Source organism: Leptonychotes weddellii, chromosome X (genome assembly GCF_054177405.1).
Source record: "Leptonychotes weddellii isolate Sample4059 chromosome X, ASM5417740v2, whole genome shotgun sequence".
In the NCBI taxonomy this organism is placed as follows: Eukaryota; Metazoa; Chordata; class Mammalia; order Carnivora; family Phocidae; genus Leptonychotes; species Leptonychotes weddellii.
This window is the reverse complement of record NC_138385.1, coordinates 97870531-97888323: the sequence shown is the minus strand read 5'-3', so window position 1 is coordinate 97888323 and position 17793 is coordinate 97870531. Positions and strand designations below refer to the sequence as shown.

Sequence of the window (17793 nt, the reverse complement as noted above, 5' to 3'; positions counted from 1 at the left end):
CATTTTCTCCATCAGATGCAATTAATTGTGTTGGCTTAGCAAACCCTGTGAAAAGGCCAGAACTGCAAATATATTTTTAGCAGTTTTCCTAGGACTCCTACTAGGAATTCCAGCAGCCTAAAAAAATAACCTTCCAATCACCTAGTACACATGAAGTATTGTTTCACCTACCTGGATGAAACTCATTTCTACGCACTCTCCGATTTTCCCAACTACCAGATGTTTGTTATCATTCCCCCAGTGAGGCCACTGTTGGCCCTTTTGCAAAGATTTCATCTGCCAGGAAGCCGCTCCCTCCAGACACCAAACAGGCACACCAGCCAGGTTTTAAAACTTTTTATTGCATATTAAAAAAATTGTGCATTCCAATAATTAAAATCATTTGAACAAAAAAAAAAAATGGCACTCTGATTAAACTGCATTTTACAGCCTGCAGGACACCCTGGACCAGCTTGGTTTTTACTCTCGATTTCACTGTCGTCCCACCCAGCTTCTTCCTTCACCAACATGCAAGTTCTTTTCCTTCCCTGCCAGCCAGACAGGCAGATGGGAGAGGCAGGCGCCTTCGTTGTCAGTAGTTCTCGATTCTTTGATGTGAAAAGGGGCAGCACAGTCATTTAAACTTGATCCAACCACTTTGCATCTTACAAAGTTAAACAGCTAAAAGAAGTAAAATAAGAAGGCAATGCTTGTGGAATGTACAGTGCATATTGGCGGCGCGCGCCTCATTACGATTCGCCTGCTTGCTTCTCCTGTTCAATCGCTGTGACAGGAAAGAAAAAAAAGAAAAAAAACGGAGGGAGCTCATTAGGCAGACGCAGTACACCCTGGTGTAAGATTATCGTACTTTGCGTTTACAGTGTCTTCCCATTATCATAAAAATCCGCCAAGTATCAAGTCGTCCCATCGCGAAAATACGGCCATTAAAAAATTTTAACATAAAATGATAGAATACTGCATATTAATATAGTATACCAAACATCCCATTATTGTTAAATTATTAAAGCCCTGTTTGTTGGCTGCAAAACAATTTTTAATTAACCTTTCCAGACCACATTCATCATAAAAACTGTCAGCTCCTCCCCCGCACTCCCTCGCCTCCCCCCGCCCCCTCCCTTCCCAGTCCAGGTCCTTCTCCGAGCCCCTCCCATCCTCCCTCCCGCCCAGCCTTTTCTTAATGGCGGGGGAGGGGGGGCGCTTACTTTCTTTTGAAGGCAGTGGATTTTTCTCTTGCGTTTCTGTCTTCTTCAATTTCGACTTATCGAATTTCTCAATCTCAGCCATATCGGGTTTGTCAGACATGGTTGCAGAGGAAGCTGCATATACAAAGCCAAGAGGGAGGGTGAGATCGAGCAAGCGACCCACCCTTCTCTCTCCCGGCTCAGAAATGCGCTTCTGCCCTCACATCCCTTGCCTGAAACCCCACCTCTGCCTCCTTCCGCTTTCATTCAAGGCTACAGCTCTTCCTCTTTCTACACAGAAAAAGAACCCCTCTTCATTATTTCCAAATGCGGGGGACCAAACTGGAAAGATCGCCCTCCCATCAGGAGGAGAATCTTTCGAATGATGACGTGGGTCAGTTAACAATGTCTGAAAATTAAAATCTGGCTAGAAGTAAATAGTGAAGCCATTTCAGGTCGGGGGCGCGGATGGTGGGATCGAGTAAAAATTCTTAAAATGAAGCCTAGGCTGCACAGTGCTTCCATTTTCCATGAGTCTCCTCCAAAGATGTGGGCCCGTGCTGCTTTTCTTCTCTGCTCACAAAGGCGGCAGCTGCAGCCGGCGCCCCCGACCACCGCCCTACTGCTTCCTCACTCGCGCTCAACAATGCAGCCGGCGGCGTACCGAGCTGCCCCACACCCCATAAACCAGGCTTGATCTGCATTTAGGGGCAATTCGGCAACCCCCGCACACATTCCCCTGCAAGAAGGGTTGGTTTGCCCCCCCCCCATTTCACAGTATAGCCCAGCCACCCTAAATCTGGACAGATACGGCCCAAGAAGCCATCAGAGACTACAGAAAAAACGTAGTTGTTGAAGCTCCGAGCTTGGGTGGGTGTGAGTCGGAACAAAGGATTTTTCTGTTCCTGATTAATCACCGCCTAAGAGGCAGTGCAGAATGCCCGGGGCGGGAGGGAAAAAAAAAAAAAATGTTCCCTCGGAACTGCACTGCCAAACGCCCGGCTTGGGGGGGGGGGGTTTGTCTTTAAATCACCAAGCTCCCGACCCCGTTCCCCAGCATCTGGAAGGGTTTGGCATCCCCAAGACCCCAAGGCAGGATTCCCCGGGAGGACCCTTTGGGCTCGGCTGTAGGGATGCCTCCGTAGGAAGACGGGCGCCCAGAAGCGAGCGCGGGCACCGGGCGGGAAAGGACCGAGGGTAGGAGTCAGGGGCCCCGGGGCTCACCGGAGCGAGGTGCGCGTGCAAGTGAAGTCCGGTCTGCTCAGTGGCCGCCGCCGAATGCCGGGCGGGGCGCGCGGCGCGCCCCTATATGCGCGCTCGTATGTAAATGAGGTGACGTCACCCGCGGGCCCGCTTAACTCCTTCGCGCCTCGCCTCGGCCCCAGCGTCGGGAGGCGGGCCTGGCGTTTGGGGGACCCCCCCCCCGCGTGCACCAGTGCACCCTAACCGCAACGACGGCGGAAAATTAAAAGGAGCCAAAGCCCCCTCCCCCCAGCACTTCCTGCATCATGCATTGTCCCTCCTTAGTTCTATTTTATCCTAATGGATTTTTGCAACAGCCGCGCCAACCTGCTCTTGGGGACCGAGGCATGATAACTAAGGGTCTGGGTGGTACCTAGGGGGACAGGCATTCCTTTACTGCGAAGCTGGCTTTGTCTGGTGCGGACATCCCCGGGCGAGGGTGCGGTGGCCGCGCTGGAGGGCCTCGCCCACTGCAGGGGTGCGATTCCTGTGACTCAGCTTTCGGGCCAGCCGAGGGCCTCCGCCCCACCCCGGCCCTCTTTGTCTCCTCACCAGGCTTCTCCTGAAATTGGGTGGGAGGTAAAGCACCCTTAAGTGATTCTTCTCAAAAGTTTCCTCACTGTAACATGCGTATTTTTTCATCGCTGTAATTTTTTGTGAGCACCCGAATCAAATAACCGGAATATTTGCTGGTTGGAGGTTAATCTATCTGGATTTTATAGCGTACAACGCCTCCCCGTTTTGAAAAATAAGTCAAGTTCAAGCTCTGCCATTGACTTGCTGCCTGACAATAAGGAAGTTCTTTTACTTTCCTGTTCCTTATTTTCCTAAATATAAAAGCGATTGCTAAGGAGGCCCGTGTCCAGTGCCAAAGACTGCAATCCCATCATCTCTAAAATCGAAAGATTAAAATGTAACAATCTCACTCTGTTTTGAAGAGAGCCTTTTCAGCACAAGATGTTTTTGAAGGGCACTTCTAAATTACATCCGGAAATATGGGGGATTTCGGTAGAGAAGAGCAGTTTTCAAAATGGCACCTTGCCTGTGAGTACCAGTGACCCCCCTTGCCGCTGGAATCAGTCGCGAATACTGTGCCCTGTGCCCGCAAATGGCACGTGAGAGCAAAAAGACCCGCGGGTTGGGAAAGACTTAGTTGAGATTATTTTGAGACGCAAAGCAGTACACACAATACTTTTTATCCCTTTCCTCATCCTGAGGAAATGTTTCCAGAAACCCCTTGCTAATCGTGTTTATGGCAGAGGCTTTTGTCCCGTGAGGATTAAAGTCAAGTGTTAGATAGACCCTCAAAAGCCATTGCAGGAGCAGCTCGGACTTCCCCATTTCTTTATCCACTTGACTTCCTTCTTGGGGGGGGAGGCGGGAAGGGGGGCAGGGGCAGGTGACTGTCTGGCTCTTCAGTTCATGCTCTGGTGGGTGACGGCCATTCTGCTCTTCAAACAGGATGTCACCTCTCTGGTTGCACCTCCCCCCTGACCCTACCCTAGCTGACTGGCCTGAGAGCTCCCTTCACTGGGGAAGCTCGTTAAGGATCACGCAGGATGAATTTTTGGCCCATGGCAGCGGGCAGTTGCATGATACACCGTCTCTAAGTTCCATGATTCCATGTTGCCTCATCCAGCTGCCGTCAGAAATCACTTCTTTCCTCCCGGGTGTCTCTGGATACAAAGGAAGGCCACTACCAACCCAGTGCTGCTTCTCCCCAAGGCCTTTTCCTTAGAAAGGCTTAGGCCTTACAGAGCCATGTCTCCAGAAGAGACAGAGGAGTGGAAATTTGGAAATGCCTGGAGAATGTTTCTCGTCCGGTAGCAAGCTGCCTTCCGTTGTGTTTAGATATTGACAGAAAAAAAAGAAGGGGACTCGTTAAAAGGAAGAGAGTCTTCCATACTGGGCTTGCCTTGCCCCTGGTCAGCGACCCAGAGAGAGCCCGAAGTGGGGGGAGGCAGATGAAGGAGAACGCAAACTAAAGGAATATTTTTAAGGGTTGTGTGACCCTGGCCATGTGAATTAATTTTTCAGGGCCTGAGTTTTCTCATCTGTAAAATGAGATCATTGCAGTAACCTACCTCATGGGGCTCATGGGGAGCCCTGTAAAGGCTTAGGACAGTGCATGACACTTAGTAAGTGTTCTGTATTATTGTTATTTAGGATGGAAAGTTGAGGGGGAAAATATAATGTTTAGTGTTTGGAATTGCAAATTTTGGAGGTTTTTAGATTCGTCATTTCTCTTAAAAAGTACCAGTAAAAATGAGAGCTTTTGTTAGTTTTATAGCAAATAAAAACTAACAACCCCCGTTGGTTGATGCCTTGTAAGAGCCGGACACTGTCATGGGTGCTTTACGTTTGCTTCTGCCTTTCCCCCCTGTTGCCGCCCCCTCCATGAGGAGAGGTTTACAGATGGGGAAACTGAGCTTAGAAATCCATCCTTGTGATAACTCAGCCGGTAGCCACTGTCTGTTATTTGTGCTAAGGGTTTCATAAAAGTCTTCACACACACACGCCACCACCACCCCCCCTGCTCCGGTCCCCCAAGTCTGCGCCTGAGAATCATCAGGAAGCATGTGAGGGGACAGGCTGCTTTGTTTCCCGCGGCGCCTGGGAGAGAGCACTTGCTCAAACAGTTAGGGCCTTGCATTGAGCTGACTTGCTTGAGCGAGGAAGGTCCCTGAACCCGGCTCAGCCAAACTCTGAGCCTGTGGCTCGAGCCATCTTGCTTTCTTCCCCAGATCATTCAAACCTGTCGGTATTAATGTTTCACATGTCAGGGTTAGTTCCCACCTCACTGAAGCTACCGTTCTAAGTGGGTTAGCGTGTGCTGGGCACGACCAGCATGGAGGTGGGGGTTTTCAATCCCGAGTGGAAAGACAGAGGCTGAGAGCAGCAACAGAACCGCAGGGTGCGCTCCCAAGCTCGGGGCTCTTGGGGAGAAGAACTCACCCGGCACCCATGTGCCAAGAGAGCCTGCCTTGGACGGTGGCCCACCTCCAAAGCCCATGCCCGGTGCAACCAGGAAGAGGTGTCAGGGCACACTCTGTTTTATTTTCCTTTCCAGGGTAGGCCTGGGGCAGATGTGTAGCTATTTCCAAGGCTGGAGAAACAGCCACAGAGGTCTGGGTACATGAAAATTAGTCCTATTATTTTTAACCTATTAAATTCTGTGCAGAGCGCTGAAAGGAACAGAAGAAAGTGACCACAGCAAGGCTCCCAACCCTTTGCTTTCTCGAGCCCAGGTCCCTTTGTCTCGGTTTCAGGGCCTCCTACCATCTGCCCTCCCTGCCTGCACCCCACTCTCCCCGGTGACCCTGCGATCTCTATCGGTTCAGGTAAATCCCCTTAGAGGCACAGCCCGAGTCCCCTCCCTAACGACAGGGAAGGGATATTCAGTGGGCTCTCTGTATACCATATCTAATTCAATTCTCACCCTCTGCAGTGGGCATTAATACCCGCATTTTACTACTGAAAACCCTGAAGCTCAGAGAATCTAAGCAAGCTTGCTCGCGATCAAACACACAGGCTCTGTCTCCCGAGCCTCTGCCTACCCAACGGGGCCATCTGTCCCCGACCTGAGTGTGTCTCCAGGACTCCCACCTGCGGCAGCTCCACCTTGCGCTCAGTGTGATGGAACAGAAGGTTCCCTCGGCTAGTGTGCTAAAAATGAATGCAGGAGACCGGCGAAGCAGAGAGGAATCAAAGAACGCTCTCGAGAATGTCAAATGTGCCCGCTAACTCTCCCGTTCACTTTGTCGATCTGATGGAATCTTAGAGCCAAGAGGAACTTTCAGGGGGCTCTCATTCAACCCAGTTCCCTGCCGTGGCTTGATTTCGCCTCTACAACATCCCCTCCAAGTGGTTGCTCGGTCTATGCACAGCAAGGGCAAGAAAAAGCAGGCAGAGAAGCTTCAAGCATATACAGGGGGCGGTGAGTAGCTTTGTTTGGCTGGGGCTTGTGCAGAATGAAAGTGACAGGAAATAAGGTGGGGAGGCAGGCGGGGGCCAGATTCAATAATAACAGTAATAATAATAATAATAATTAATAAGAACAACAGCAGCAGCAGTCCTGTCTGTAATGCTAACATTTTCTGAGTGCTTACCATATACAGGGGAGCTCTCCATGCATAATCTCCCTAAACCCTTACACAACCCCATGACAGAGGCACTGTTATGTTCCTCATTTTGCCGATGAGGGTGTCCTGGGGAGATTAAATAATTTACCCGAGGGACGCCTGGGTGGCTCAGTCGGTTAAGCGTCTGCCTTCGGCTCAGGTCATGATCCCAGGGTCCTGGGATCGAGTCCCGCATCGGGCTCCCTGCTCCGCGGGGAGCCTGCTTCTCCCTCTGCCTCTGTCTCTCTCTCTGTCTCTCATGAATAAATAAATAAAATCTTTGAAAAAAAAAATAATTTACCCGAAACCGCACAGCGAAAACCAGAGGCAGGGTTCGAACTCAGACTGGCTGGTTCAGAAGCCGCCTCAGTTAAATATTCCGCTTTTCTAGAATCCTAAGATAAGGCCCTTAGACTTTGTTGTGTAGGCCAGCTAAGGGTAAAGTTCTATCCCATCACAATAAACCATCCAACGTTTCCATCACTAAAACTTTGAAACACAGATATCATGGTCATGTATCATATAAATTAAAAAGTTGCCTGCTTCAGTTGTCAAATGATTTCATTACACAAATTCAGTCTGCTCTCTGCCTCATCCTACAGAGCCCAGTGCACTCGCAATAAAGGGAATTCTTATCTTGAACATTGGCAGTTTCACACAGCTTTTCACTATTTTAATATTTTTCCCAGCAGTCATTCATATTACACTGGTTACAAAACATTAGCAGGTCAAATCACATATTGAAAGGGGAGGCATTCCATACTCCAGATGGCCTTCTGTGTTAAAAGTGATACACTTTTTATTCTGTCGTGAAGCAGAATTATCATTAGCAAGTAGTAAGTGTTCATGTATTTTAATGTGCTTCTTCTGGGGACGTCAGTGCTCTTTAAATAGAATATAGCTCCCACACCATCAGCAGAAGGTGGCTAATGGCTTCGTGGTAAGGAAAATGAAGCACAGGTGGGCACTGGATTTGATCACGTAGGCCAAGATCAACCTCCTTGGCCGACCCAGACCCTCTCCCCTCTGCAGGGCTGGCTCCAAGGGCGTGTGACCTATGCGGTGACACAAGGCCCCCACACTCACAGAGACCCTTTGCTCAGCTTCGCGCTCTGCTGCCGCCATCTTGAAATTAATTGTTAATAATTTTGAACAAAGGGCCCCACGCTTTCATTTTGTACCAGTTATGAAGCCAGTCCAGCCCCTCTTATTCTCCTTCTCTGTGTGCCCCCAATGCCCTCCCTAGCTTTTCCTAGGACCCAGGGACGGGCCCATCCACTCATGTGCCCCTTCCTCTGCCTGCAGTGCCCTCTCTGATCCTTCCTGCCTGTGCTACCCGGGTGTGAGAAGGTCTGAGTGTGTGCACGGGATGGTTCAGCCTCTGCACCCTCTGCTAAGCTTCCATCTGAGCCCAGTTGCCCTTGGAGCTGGTGATCGCCACGCATTTCTAGGGACTGTGCCAGGGACGCACACCAGTTCTCCTCCCTTCCCTTCTGCCTAGCGGTTTTGTCCTGTCCAAGGGATGCTTGCGGCTCTTAGCTTCCTCGCACGTCAGAATTCCCCAGCATGTGCCAGGGCCAGGGAAGGAGCAAGCCTTTACCGCCATCTCTGCCCACTTCTCCAATGCTCTCTGATGCCTTCACTCACAGGAGGCTTCCCTGCGGCGGAATTCCACAGAAAGAATTTGCACCCAAGCCAGAAGAGGAGGATGTCATTTTCTCACACGAAGGCCAAACGCGGGGCAAACGAAAGCACCAGGAGAGGATGCTTGAGTTCTAGGCTTCTACTGTGCCATTTATAGCCAGGGCTCAGTTGTCTGAATTGGTCAAGATGACATGGACAATTGAGAGTCACAGACCCTACAGTTACTAAATCGCACTTTAGCGAATAGATTCAGTCAAAAGCATGTATTCAAACAAATACTTGTCTTCTTGTCCATAGCAACACCAATCCAATTAGCCAAAAGGTGGAAGGAGCCAAATGCCCATTGACGGATGAATGGATAAATGAAATATGGTGTAGTCGTCCGATGGGACAGTGTTCCGCCATAAAAAGGAATGAAGTCCGTGCACGCTACAACATGGATGAACCTGGAAAGCATGCTGTGTGAAAGAAGCCAGGTCCCAAAGACCACACATGGCAGTATTCCACTTCTGTGAAACATCCAGAATGGACAAATCCATAGAGAGAGAAGGAGATTAGAGGTGGCCAAGGGCTGAGAGGGGGGAGCCAAGGGGAGCAACTGCTGTCTGGGTACAGGGTTTCATTTTAGGGTGATGAAAATGTCTGGGAACTAGACAGAGGAGGGGGCTGCGCAACACGGTGATGTATGAAATGTCACTGAAGTGTTCGCTCTCAAAGTGTTAATTTCATGTTATGTGAATTTTACCTTGATAAAAAAAAAAAGCGGGGGGGGGGTGTAAAAAGAGAGAGAGAGAGGAAGAAAGAAAAGTAAATCATAGTCCCATTTCCTCACACCCCTGTGTCTGGTTCAGAGGAAATGGGAGGGGAGTCAGGGGTGGAGTGAGAGTCTGGTTCTTAACTCTTTCTGTGCCGTGCCAATTTGATGAAGCCCAGAGACCCTATCTCAGAATTATGTAAATACCTAAAATTAAAAAAAAAAAAAATGAATGAATGAAAGCAATTAGATTGCCATACAGTTACCAAAAGAGTTTTATTAAACACTGTGATGGAGTCATCTACGTGCTGCTTTGTGCATTAAATCACACAATCCCATAGTCGGTCTCAGATCCAGCATAAATTCAAAATAGTGGGGAGTGTGTAGATAGCTGCAAAATGTTAGCAGATAGAAAAATATCTGTGGTGTCTGTTGTTGACACAGTCACAGGAACTGCTAATGCTAGAGAGTTTCCTTGCCGTTATGGACTGAACGTTTGTCTGAAGGAAGGCACTGTCCGTAAGCCAAGCAAGAAGCAGGTTCTTGTTAGGAACTAAATGTGCCCACACCTTGATCTTGGACTTCCCAGCCTCTGGAACGGTGAGAAATGCATGTGTGTTGTTTGAGCTGCTCGTTCCGTGGTATTTTGATATGGCAGCCCATGCTTAGAGACTTGCTTGCCGGCGTCCCTGAAGGAAATGCTAACGCTCAGTTAGAGGTGAATGAAAAGGTGTAATTTTTTCCTTTCTAAATTTATGGACTCCCTGGATTCTCTGGGATGTCTGTGCACCCTGGTCTATCGAAGGGAGAGGGTCTCTGGAATGAGAAAAAGTCACCAACAGAATTTCTGAGAGGGAATGGAAGAGATAATGGGGTGGCTACCAATGAACCAGATAAACCACCGAATATCTGCTTTGGAAATGTAATTTACCATTGCCTCCTGCATCTTCTCGTCCCGGCCTCAATTCCACGGTCCATACCAGCAGCTTACTCAAAAAGGGCTTAGGCACCAGCTGAGAGCAACCTGTCAGTTGGACAACAGTTGGGGGAAAAAAAAAAAAAAAAAAGACCAGCTTATAGGTGTCACCTTACATCTTGGGCTCCAATAATTCCTTATGTAACACGAGTCGCATTTATCTGGTGTTTGTGAACTTTGTCAATGCACTTTTTCATCTTTTGTGTCATTTTATCCTTAAAGCAGTCTTAACGCTGATAAAGGGGCTAGGTATTGGCATCAATTTTTTGCAGAGGGTGAAACCCAGCACAGAGAGGTTAAGTGACCTGCCCAAGGGCATTCAGCCGGGTAGCAGAGCCACGGCCAGAAACCAAAACTCCTTACTTTGAGCCGTGGGCCTATAGTCCTTTCGGCATGATTTTAGGAGCAGGAGGTCAAATACTTCAGGAAGCAGCTTATACGCGTCGGATGAGCAGGAGCCCAGGCCCGTCCTTTATGAAAGTCAGTCATCTAGGAGCAATATCGTAGCTCACCAGAGGACGATTTATTGGTACTGGAAGTGTTCCCGATGCTAAGTAAGCAGCAGCACTCCTGGTTTTGTTGTGGTCGTGGCAGGGATGGTGACGGTAGTGTGCTTGGTTACTTAGTTTTGTCATCCAAGAATCCATTGCCCAGATTTGAACCTGCATGCTAGGCTTCCAAAGACCTCAATTTCCTCCTTCCTGGAAATGGCTTTCCTGACATACCACCCCCACCCCCCTTTTTTGACTACCAGTAGTCCTCGGCACAAAGAAAAAGCATACATCTGGACTTAAATCTTTCCATTTTTCTGTCTACTTACAGACTGGGGCACAACTTTAGTTTGGGCCAGAAGGAGGTATTTTAATGTTTGAATATTGTATTTTGTACTCTACAGAGATGTTTGCACAAATGTCTTACTTTTATAGCTAGGAGGCTGGATCTGGTTTTGCGTCATAAACAAATGTGATTGACCTTGGTCTAAACCTTTTCCATTTCCCAAGTGGTAGGAGTGTCTTTGTTATTCCTGGTGAGCCCCTTGGACTGTGCCTGATTGTTTATGATAATGAGGTGGCTTGCGGAAAAGTTGCAAAAATACAGTGAAGAATTCCTGTATACCTTGCCCCCAGATTCATCAGTTGTTGAATATTTTGCTCCGTGTGCTTTATCATTCTCTCTACGTATCTTCTAAACCCCGAGAGCAAGTTACGAATCTAACAAAAAACAAGACATTCTCTGACACAGCCACATTCCCATTGCTACAATACTGGTATCTACAGATCTTACTCAAATTTTGCCTATTAGCCCAATAACGTCCTTATAGCAATTTTTTCTTCTGGTCCAGATTCCAGTCCGGGAGCATGCATCGCATTTAGACGGCACGTCCCTTTAGCGTCTTTTAATTTAGAACTTCCCCAGGCTCTCTGGCTCTTCCACGACACTAACGTTTTGGAAGACAACAGGCCACTCGTTCTGTGGATTTCCCCTTTATTTCGGTTTGTCCAATGTTTCCTGATGATTAGATTTGGGCTTTGCCCATTTGGCAGAAATCCTACACGAGGGAGGCCGTGACCTTCTCGGGGTCTTGAGTCCGGAGGCGCATGATGTTGGCCTGACCCGTTATTGGGGGTGCTCACTTTGATCACTTGATGAAGGTGTTACCTGCCAGGTTTCTCCACTGTGAAGCTATTCGTTTTTGAGACCTGCTCTTTCCCGCATCTCTACTGCCTACGTGGTGTGGCCGTGTCACCTGTCTTCACAGAGTGCCGAGCTCAGGGTCTCCGGGCATTCAGGCCGCCACAAGGAAATCCCACAGACTGGGGGCTTACAAAAAACAGACGTTTATTTCTCGCAGTTCTGGAAGCTGGCCGTCCAAGTTCAGGGGGCCAGCGTGGTCGGGTGAGAGGCCTCTTCCCAGTCACGGACTTCTTGTCCTGTCCTCGCGTGGCGGGAGGGGGAGGGCGCTGGTCCCATTCAGGAAGGCTCTACCCTCCTGACCTAGTCACCTCCCCAAGGGCCGCCTCCTGCTATCGTAGTCATGGGGGTTCCGATGTCAACATGTGAACTGGGGGGAGACACGAATATTTGGACCATAGCTCTCCGCACTGGTGGGATTAGATGTAGCCTCAGGGGAGGTGAATTTCTCTCCCCACCCCGCACAAGCCCACGTGAGAGTCTGTGGCACTGAAGGAAACCATGTCAGTGCCAACCCCACTTACAAGTGACTTCGATGTCACTGGAACCACCCCACAGGATTCAGAGTGCGCCCCGCTTCCAAAGGAGAAAAAAGAATAAAACATGGCCAGTTATCTTTTCACAAAGTAGGCCCATGAAGGTCTTACCCCAGCCACGGGAAATGGGGACTTGTTCACTCCACGGGCTTGCTGAGCGCTGCAGGATAGACTTCTGTCTCCAAGGACAGGCCAGAAAATTGCAGGCTGCCCTTTCCAGCCAGTGCTCCTACTGCAGTGTTTATGGTCCCCAAGGGCCTTCAACGAGGCCGGCATTGAGTAGGTGCTGTGCATCATCCAGAGTCCAGGGGACTTCACCTGTCCTGCTGGGGGACACGGGCTGAGCAGCTGGGGGCGGGGGATCTATGGCTAGGAATAACCACACGGGTCATCCAGAGTGCTTGCCAGAGCCAGGCACTGTCCTGTGTCCCTTTTGATTCCCCGAGCGACCGGGCTGGGTAAAGTGAACACCCCATCTTACAGAAAAGAAACTGGGGCTCCAAGACATAACACACGCCAGGTCACTCGCTGGTCAGACGCACCGTTTGATGTGATCATTTCAGTTTTCTCTTTCAGCATTTTATTTGCATTTTCCTCCCTCAAGCAGGGGCAGCAAGTAAGATCTCAGACATTGCAGAAACTGTTCCCGGGCCTCGGACTGGGCCAGTCGAAATCGGGTTTTCTGGTTTTCGTTTTGCTTTGGTGGGAATCACAGTAACATTTGTCCTGCTGGCTTTTGGACTGCTTGCTTGGAGCCTTTCCATGACCCCATGGTCTTGGTCTTAGGGTGCTTATTTTATTTTATTTTTATTTATTTATTTATTTATTATTTTTAGATTTTATTTACTTGTCAGAGAGAGAGAGCAAGCACGTGCACACAAACGGGGGAGTGGGAGAGGGAGAAGCAGACTCCCTGCTGAGCAGGGAGCCCGATGTGGGGCTCAATCCCAGGACCCCGGGATCACGACCTAAGCGGAAGGCAGACCCTTAACTATTGATCCACCCAGGCGCCCCAGGATGCTTATTTTACAGAAGGAAAGACTGAGGCCCTGCACATCACTATCGGCAAGTGCCTGAACCAGGATGGCATCCAGCTCTCTCAGGTTCCAAAGTCTGGCCCCTAAGCCCCTCCTCACTGAGTCAGGATTAATACGGGAAGATGCCCCTGGGTTGCAGGCTTTCAAATGCAAATCAAACAACCAGGCCCTCTCTGCCCCCTTCCAACTGACAAAAATGAAAATGTTGAGTACTGTCTGAGGTTGGGCAGAAGGCAGGGAAAGAAGAGTGAGAGCCGCGCTCACGTGCTCTTGCTGGAATTGTAAACTGGTAAAGACTTTTCAGGGGTACCAGCCGCTCTCACAGTCAAAACAGCATTTCCAGTTTGATGCAGCGGTTCCACTGTTAGAAATGTTTTCTAGGGCCATATTCGGACAGATAGGCCAAGATATGTGTCTATATATTTGTACACATGCACATACCTATATATATTTTCCCCATAGCATTGTAGGTAAGAGGAAACGCTAGAATTAACCTAAGTGTATATTAATTAGGAAATTAGTTAAATACATGATAGAATACCCAAACAATGGAAAGTTACGCAGCCGCTAGAAAATGACCGAGGGTACCCTGGGTGGTTCAGTCGGTTGAGCGTCTGACTCTTGGTTTCAGCTCAGGTCATGATCTTGGGGTGCTGGGATCGAGCCCCGCGTTGGGTTTCCTGCTCAGTGTGGAGTCTGCTTGGGATTCTCTCTCTCCCTCTCCCTTTGCTCCTGCCCCTGCTCGGTCTCTCTGTCTCTCTAAATAAAGCAAGAAAAAGATTGAGGCAGCTTTATTCATGATGCCATGGAAAGACAGCCAAAGTATACTTTTTTTAAGTTTTTTTGTTGTTGTTTTTGTTTTTTAAGAAATCTCTACACCCAACATGGGGCTCGAACCTAGGACCTTGAGATCAAAAGTCGCATGCTCCACCAACAGAGCCAGCCAGGCGCCCCTCATGTATACTCCTAAGTAGAAAAAAGAGAACCTTATAAATACCGTATGATCTTTGTCTGTGTAATAAAAAAAGTGAGGTTATAGAGACAAGTTCCAGAAGGGAATTTTAAGAACTATTAACAGAAGTGACCTCTGGGGAAGGGGAATGGAGAATCTTCTACCACTTGCATTTTTACTGGAAGCATGTATTACTTTTATATTTTAAAATATTTAAAACACCATTTATGTTTTACCTTCATCTTTTATATATTTAAAAATATTATTTATGTCAATAATGGGGAGCCTGTGCACATGTGTGGAAAGGGGGCATATGGGAAATCTCTGTACCTTCCACTCAGTTTTGCTGCGAATGTAAAACTGCTCTAAAAAATAAAGGCTATTTAAAAATAAAAAGTAAAAAAAGTATATATATATTTGTGTATTTTCCTGCCCCAGAAATCTCATGAAACCAACACAAAGGCAGTTGAGTATGCCTTTGAAAGAAACAGACGTGACCTTGGACTTGGGGTTTCTTTAGTAAGAAAACACCTCTGGAAGGAAGTGAAACACACAGCCAAGATAGAGTAGGGGCACTTCCTGCTTATCTGCAATTGACGGACTTCTGTTCTTAAAGGGGCAGCAGGACAGTTACCAAGACTATCACCCTCATAATCCTAAATCAAAGGGACTGTAGACAGGTCTGCAATAGGCCTCCTTTCTAGAATGCAGCTGAGGCACACACCGAGTTCAATTACAGAAGCTGTGTCTTCCATGTTTCCCTGTAAAATGCCAGCACAGTGTTACATTTTGGTGAACCAAATCATATTTTCAGTGAGGTAGAGAAGCTACTCTTTGAATCATGCAACGATGTGTGTATGTGTCAGAATATTCATGTATTGGATTTCTCTAAGTCGAAGCACCTCTAGCCGGGTTGAACCACCATAAATTTGTACAGATGCTTCATTTTAAATGTTACCAGTATTTTGCAGCTGCCAGCTCATTCCTGCCTCCTGGCAGCCCCGGAAGGGTACGACTGGGCAGCTGCATCCCATCTACAAATGCAAATCCGGGGCACATGGTAAGTGACTTGTCCAAGGTCTCTGGGCATGTGGTGAGGCCAGAAGTGGGTCCCAAGCCTAGCAGGTTGGCCTCTGGCCTGGTGCCCCGGCAGGGGAAGAACGGCGGTTTCCTGGAGTTTCATCATCCGTCCATCTGTTTACTTGCAAGTAATTTTCCACTGACTTCTCCTATGCCGACCTAGAGAGTTCGGTGCTAGGGCAGCCCTGAGGTGAAGGTTCTGAGGAGGGAGGGGCCACGTGGGTAGCGGATGGGGTGAGCCTGGGAAAGCAGGTGAGGCGGGTGGCGCAGGAGGGGCGTCTGCCTCCCTCTCAGCCAGCCCCCCCCCCCCACACCCGCCCGCCCGTCTACCCCAGCTGGCTTTGAGAACGGAGGGAGGAGCCACACAGCGGAGGTGGCTGTCGGGAGGAAATGGAGCACATTCACAGCCTGTTCTGCCAACTGCTGTTCTCCCATGTGAATTATGGGATGATCGGATAAGTCGAGCAGAGCAGCCTCGCACCCACCTGTGATCCCCATTATGGACATTGATTCCGATGTCCTGGGGAACAACCATGAAGGCTTGGCCCCCCCTTGCTCCCCTGAGAGTGCTGTGTGCGGGTTTAGCAAAATAGGCTCTTCTCCCCTTTCCTGTGGCTGCCCACCACGCCCCAGTAGGGTTGTTAGATGTAGCCAATCAAAATGCAAAACAGCCAGTTAAATTGGAATTTCAGATGAATAACAAAGACTTTTGAGGATAAGTTATCCCGTGCAATATTTGAGACATAGTTAAAAATTATTTCTCTGAAATTCCCATTTAACTGGGAGTCCTGTATTTTATCTGGCAACCCTACCTTGGCGGGGGGGGAAACTGAGGCCCTTTCACAGACTGATCAGTACTTTAGCTGTCTGTCCATCCAGATCCACCGAAACACAAGAGACAGACACAGACAGACAGACAGACACACACACACACACATACACACACACACAGGCCTTGGTAAGTCTCAGGCCTCACAGTTCTGGCTTAGGAGCTCCCGCCAGCCCTGCCCCAGCTGGGTCTGCCGCCTGGGGGAGGGGGGAAGGGAGGGGGGAAGAGAAAGAGAGAGAGGCTCGGAAGAGAACGGCATTGGGGGAGGGGGCTGAGAGCTCAGCCCCGTAGAGTCTGTAGGCCACGAACTCCAAGGGCAGATGGGAGCCACTGACTGATAAATGTGCCCTCAGGGCTTGGAGCTGGTCGGCCAATAGGGCCCAGCATTCAGAGCAGAAGACGAGTAAGCAGAAAGACTTCCCTGAACCGCCTAAGGCCTGGCGAGGTCAGCGCATTTAGCGGAGGCTCCTCCCCTGCAGAGGCCGGCTTCAGCCCCGGGCTCCTGGTGGCCGCACAAAGGCGGGATTCAGACCCAGGAGCAATAGGGAGCCGGCTCCCGGGGACACAGAAAGCGACAACACGGTCCCTGTACGTGCGGACTCTGTTCACACTCAACTTGATTGAGGTTTCATTTACAGAAAACAAAATGCATTCATTTTATGGCTGCTTAAGATGGGTACTGACGACCACGCGTGCCTGTGGAACCACCATCCCCAACGAGATACAGAATTTTTCCATCAGCCCAGAAAGTTCCCTGTCTGGCAGCCATTTTAGAGACTTGTGCTTGAATGCTGGCGTTGGTGGGGGGGGGGGGGGCGGGGGTGAAAGCCTTCTTTACTCCCTGAGGCAGAATGCTGTCCTCATACTCCCGTGCCTGGGAAAGTCTTCTCTTGTGACGTTTGTCCCTGTTTTGCCACCTGTTTCTTCCCTGTCTCCTCTCCCTGTCGGGCTGGGTCCCCTCAGTGGTGGGCCCAGGTCTTCTCTCGGTATCTCCGGCGCATGACAACGTGGGGCCCGAATGAGTGCCTGTTGAATGCTGGGCCACAACCATACCGGGCAGCAGAATTCCAATCCCGCGTCACGGAAAGTAGCAAGACTGTTATTCATCCAGAGAGCTCCTCTTTCAAAACACGTACGGATGTAGATCTGTTTCTCCGCTCCTCTGTGGCCTTGCTCACCTCACCTCAGGTTGCTGAATCCGTCAAAAACTGTTGTCAGCCCATGTGGGAAGAAGAGCCCATGAGCCCTTCTTTCTAGGCCTTCCAGGCTTGACCTTTGTGGCCCACTGGGGATAGACATGCAATAATAATGATAATACAACTTCATGTAGATGTTTCTGATCTTAAATGTCACTCGGGATCATTGTAGATCATCTAGAGAATGTAAGTGACATTTATGGCCTGCTTTCTGCTAGCCACGGACGAGTCAAGGCATTGCTCAGTAACACAGTAGGATTGAGGTAAGAACTAGTATTGTTACCCCCACTTGAGAGAAGGGATCCAGGTTACCCTAACTTGACCAAAGTCCCACTGCTAGTGGGTGGGAGCTGGGATTTGAGCCCAGGCGGCTGGGCCTGAGGTGCCCCACTTCTCAGGGCCCTACCAAGTTTGAGAGAAGAATATGGTAGAGATTTGGAAGAAGATTTTTTTTTTTGGTTTTGTTTTTAATCGTATGGTTTCCTCTGAAATGTACAATTATTATAGGACATAATTACCTGCAAATATGAGCTATAGGATACATAGATTATAT

The 17793-nt window shown here is 49.1% G+C and overlaps 1 protein-coding gene and 1 long non-coding RNA gene across 2 annotated transcripts; one reads left to right on the top strand and one right to left on the bottom strand.

Annotated features, from left to right (window-relative positions):
• Positions 1 to 321: 321 nt before the first annotated feature.
• On the bottom strand, positions 322 to 2554 carry TMSB4X (thymosin beta 4 X-linked). Its single transcript, XM_006733444.3, has 3 exons — positions 2406 to 2554; positions 1203 to 1316; positions 322 to 763 (listed from the first exon to the last, which is right to left on the bottom strand). The coding sequence occupies exons 2-3, from the start codon at positions 1300 to 1302 to the stop codon at positions 729 to 731; spliced, it is 135 nt and encodes a 44-aa protein (XP_006733507.1). The 5' UTR covers positions 1303 to 1316; positions 2406 to 2554; the 3' UTR covers positions 322 to 728.
• Positions 2555 to 3231: 677 nt separating this feature from the next.
• LOC145717896 (uncharacterized) lies at positions 3232 to 5953 on the top strand. Its single transcript, XR_014141400.1, has 3 exons — positions 3232 to 3467; positions 5693 to 5764; positions 5872 to 5953. It is a non-coding gene; the product is annotated as an uncharacterized LOC145717896 (long non-coding RNA).
• Positions 5954 to 17793: the final 11840 nt, after the last annotated feature.

Bases quoted from the DNA above. Each gene is read 5' to 3' on its own strand.
- TMSB4X (XM_006733444.3), bottom strand. From the start codon at position 1,302: ATGTCTGACAAACCCGATATGGCTGAGATTGAGAAATTCGATAAGTCG. The intron at 764-1,202 runs GTAAGCGCCCCC...TTCCTGTCACAG, and splicing joins TCCACTGCCTTCAAAAGAAA to CGATTGAACAGGAGAAGCAA.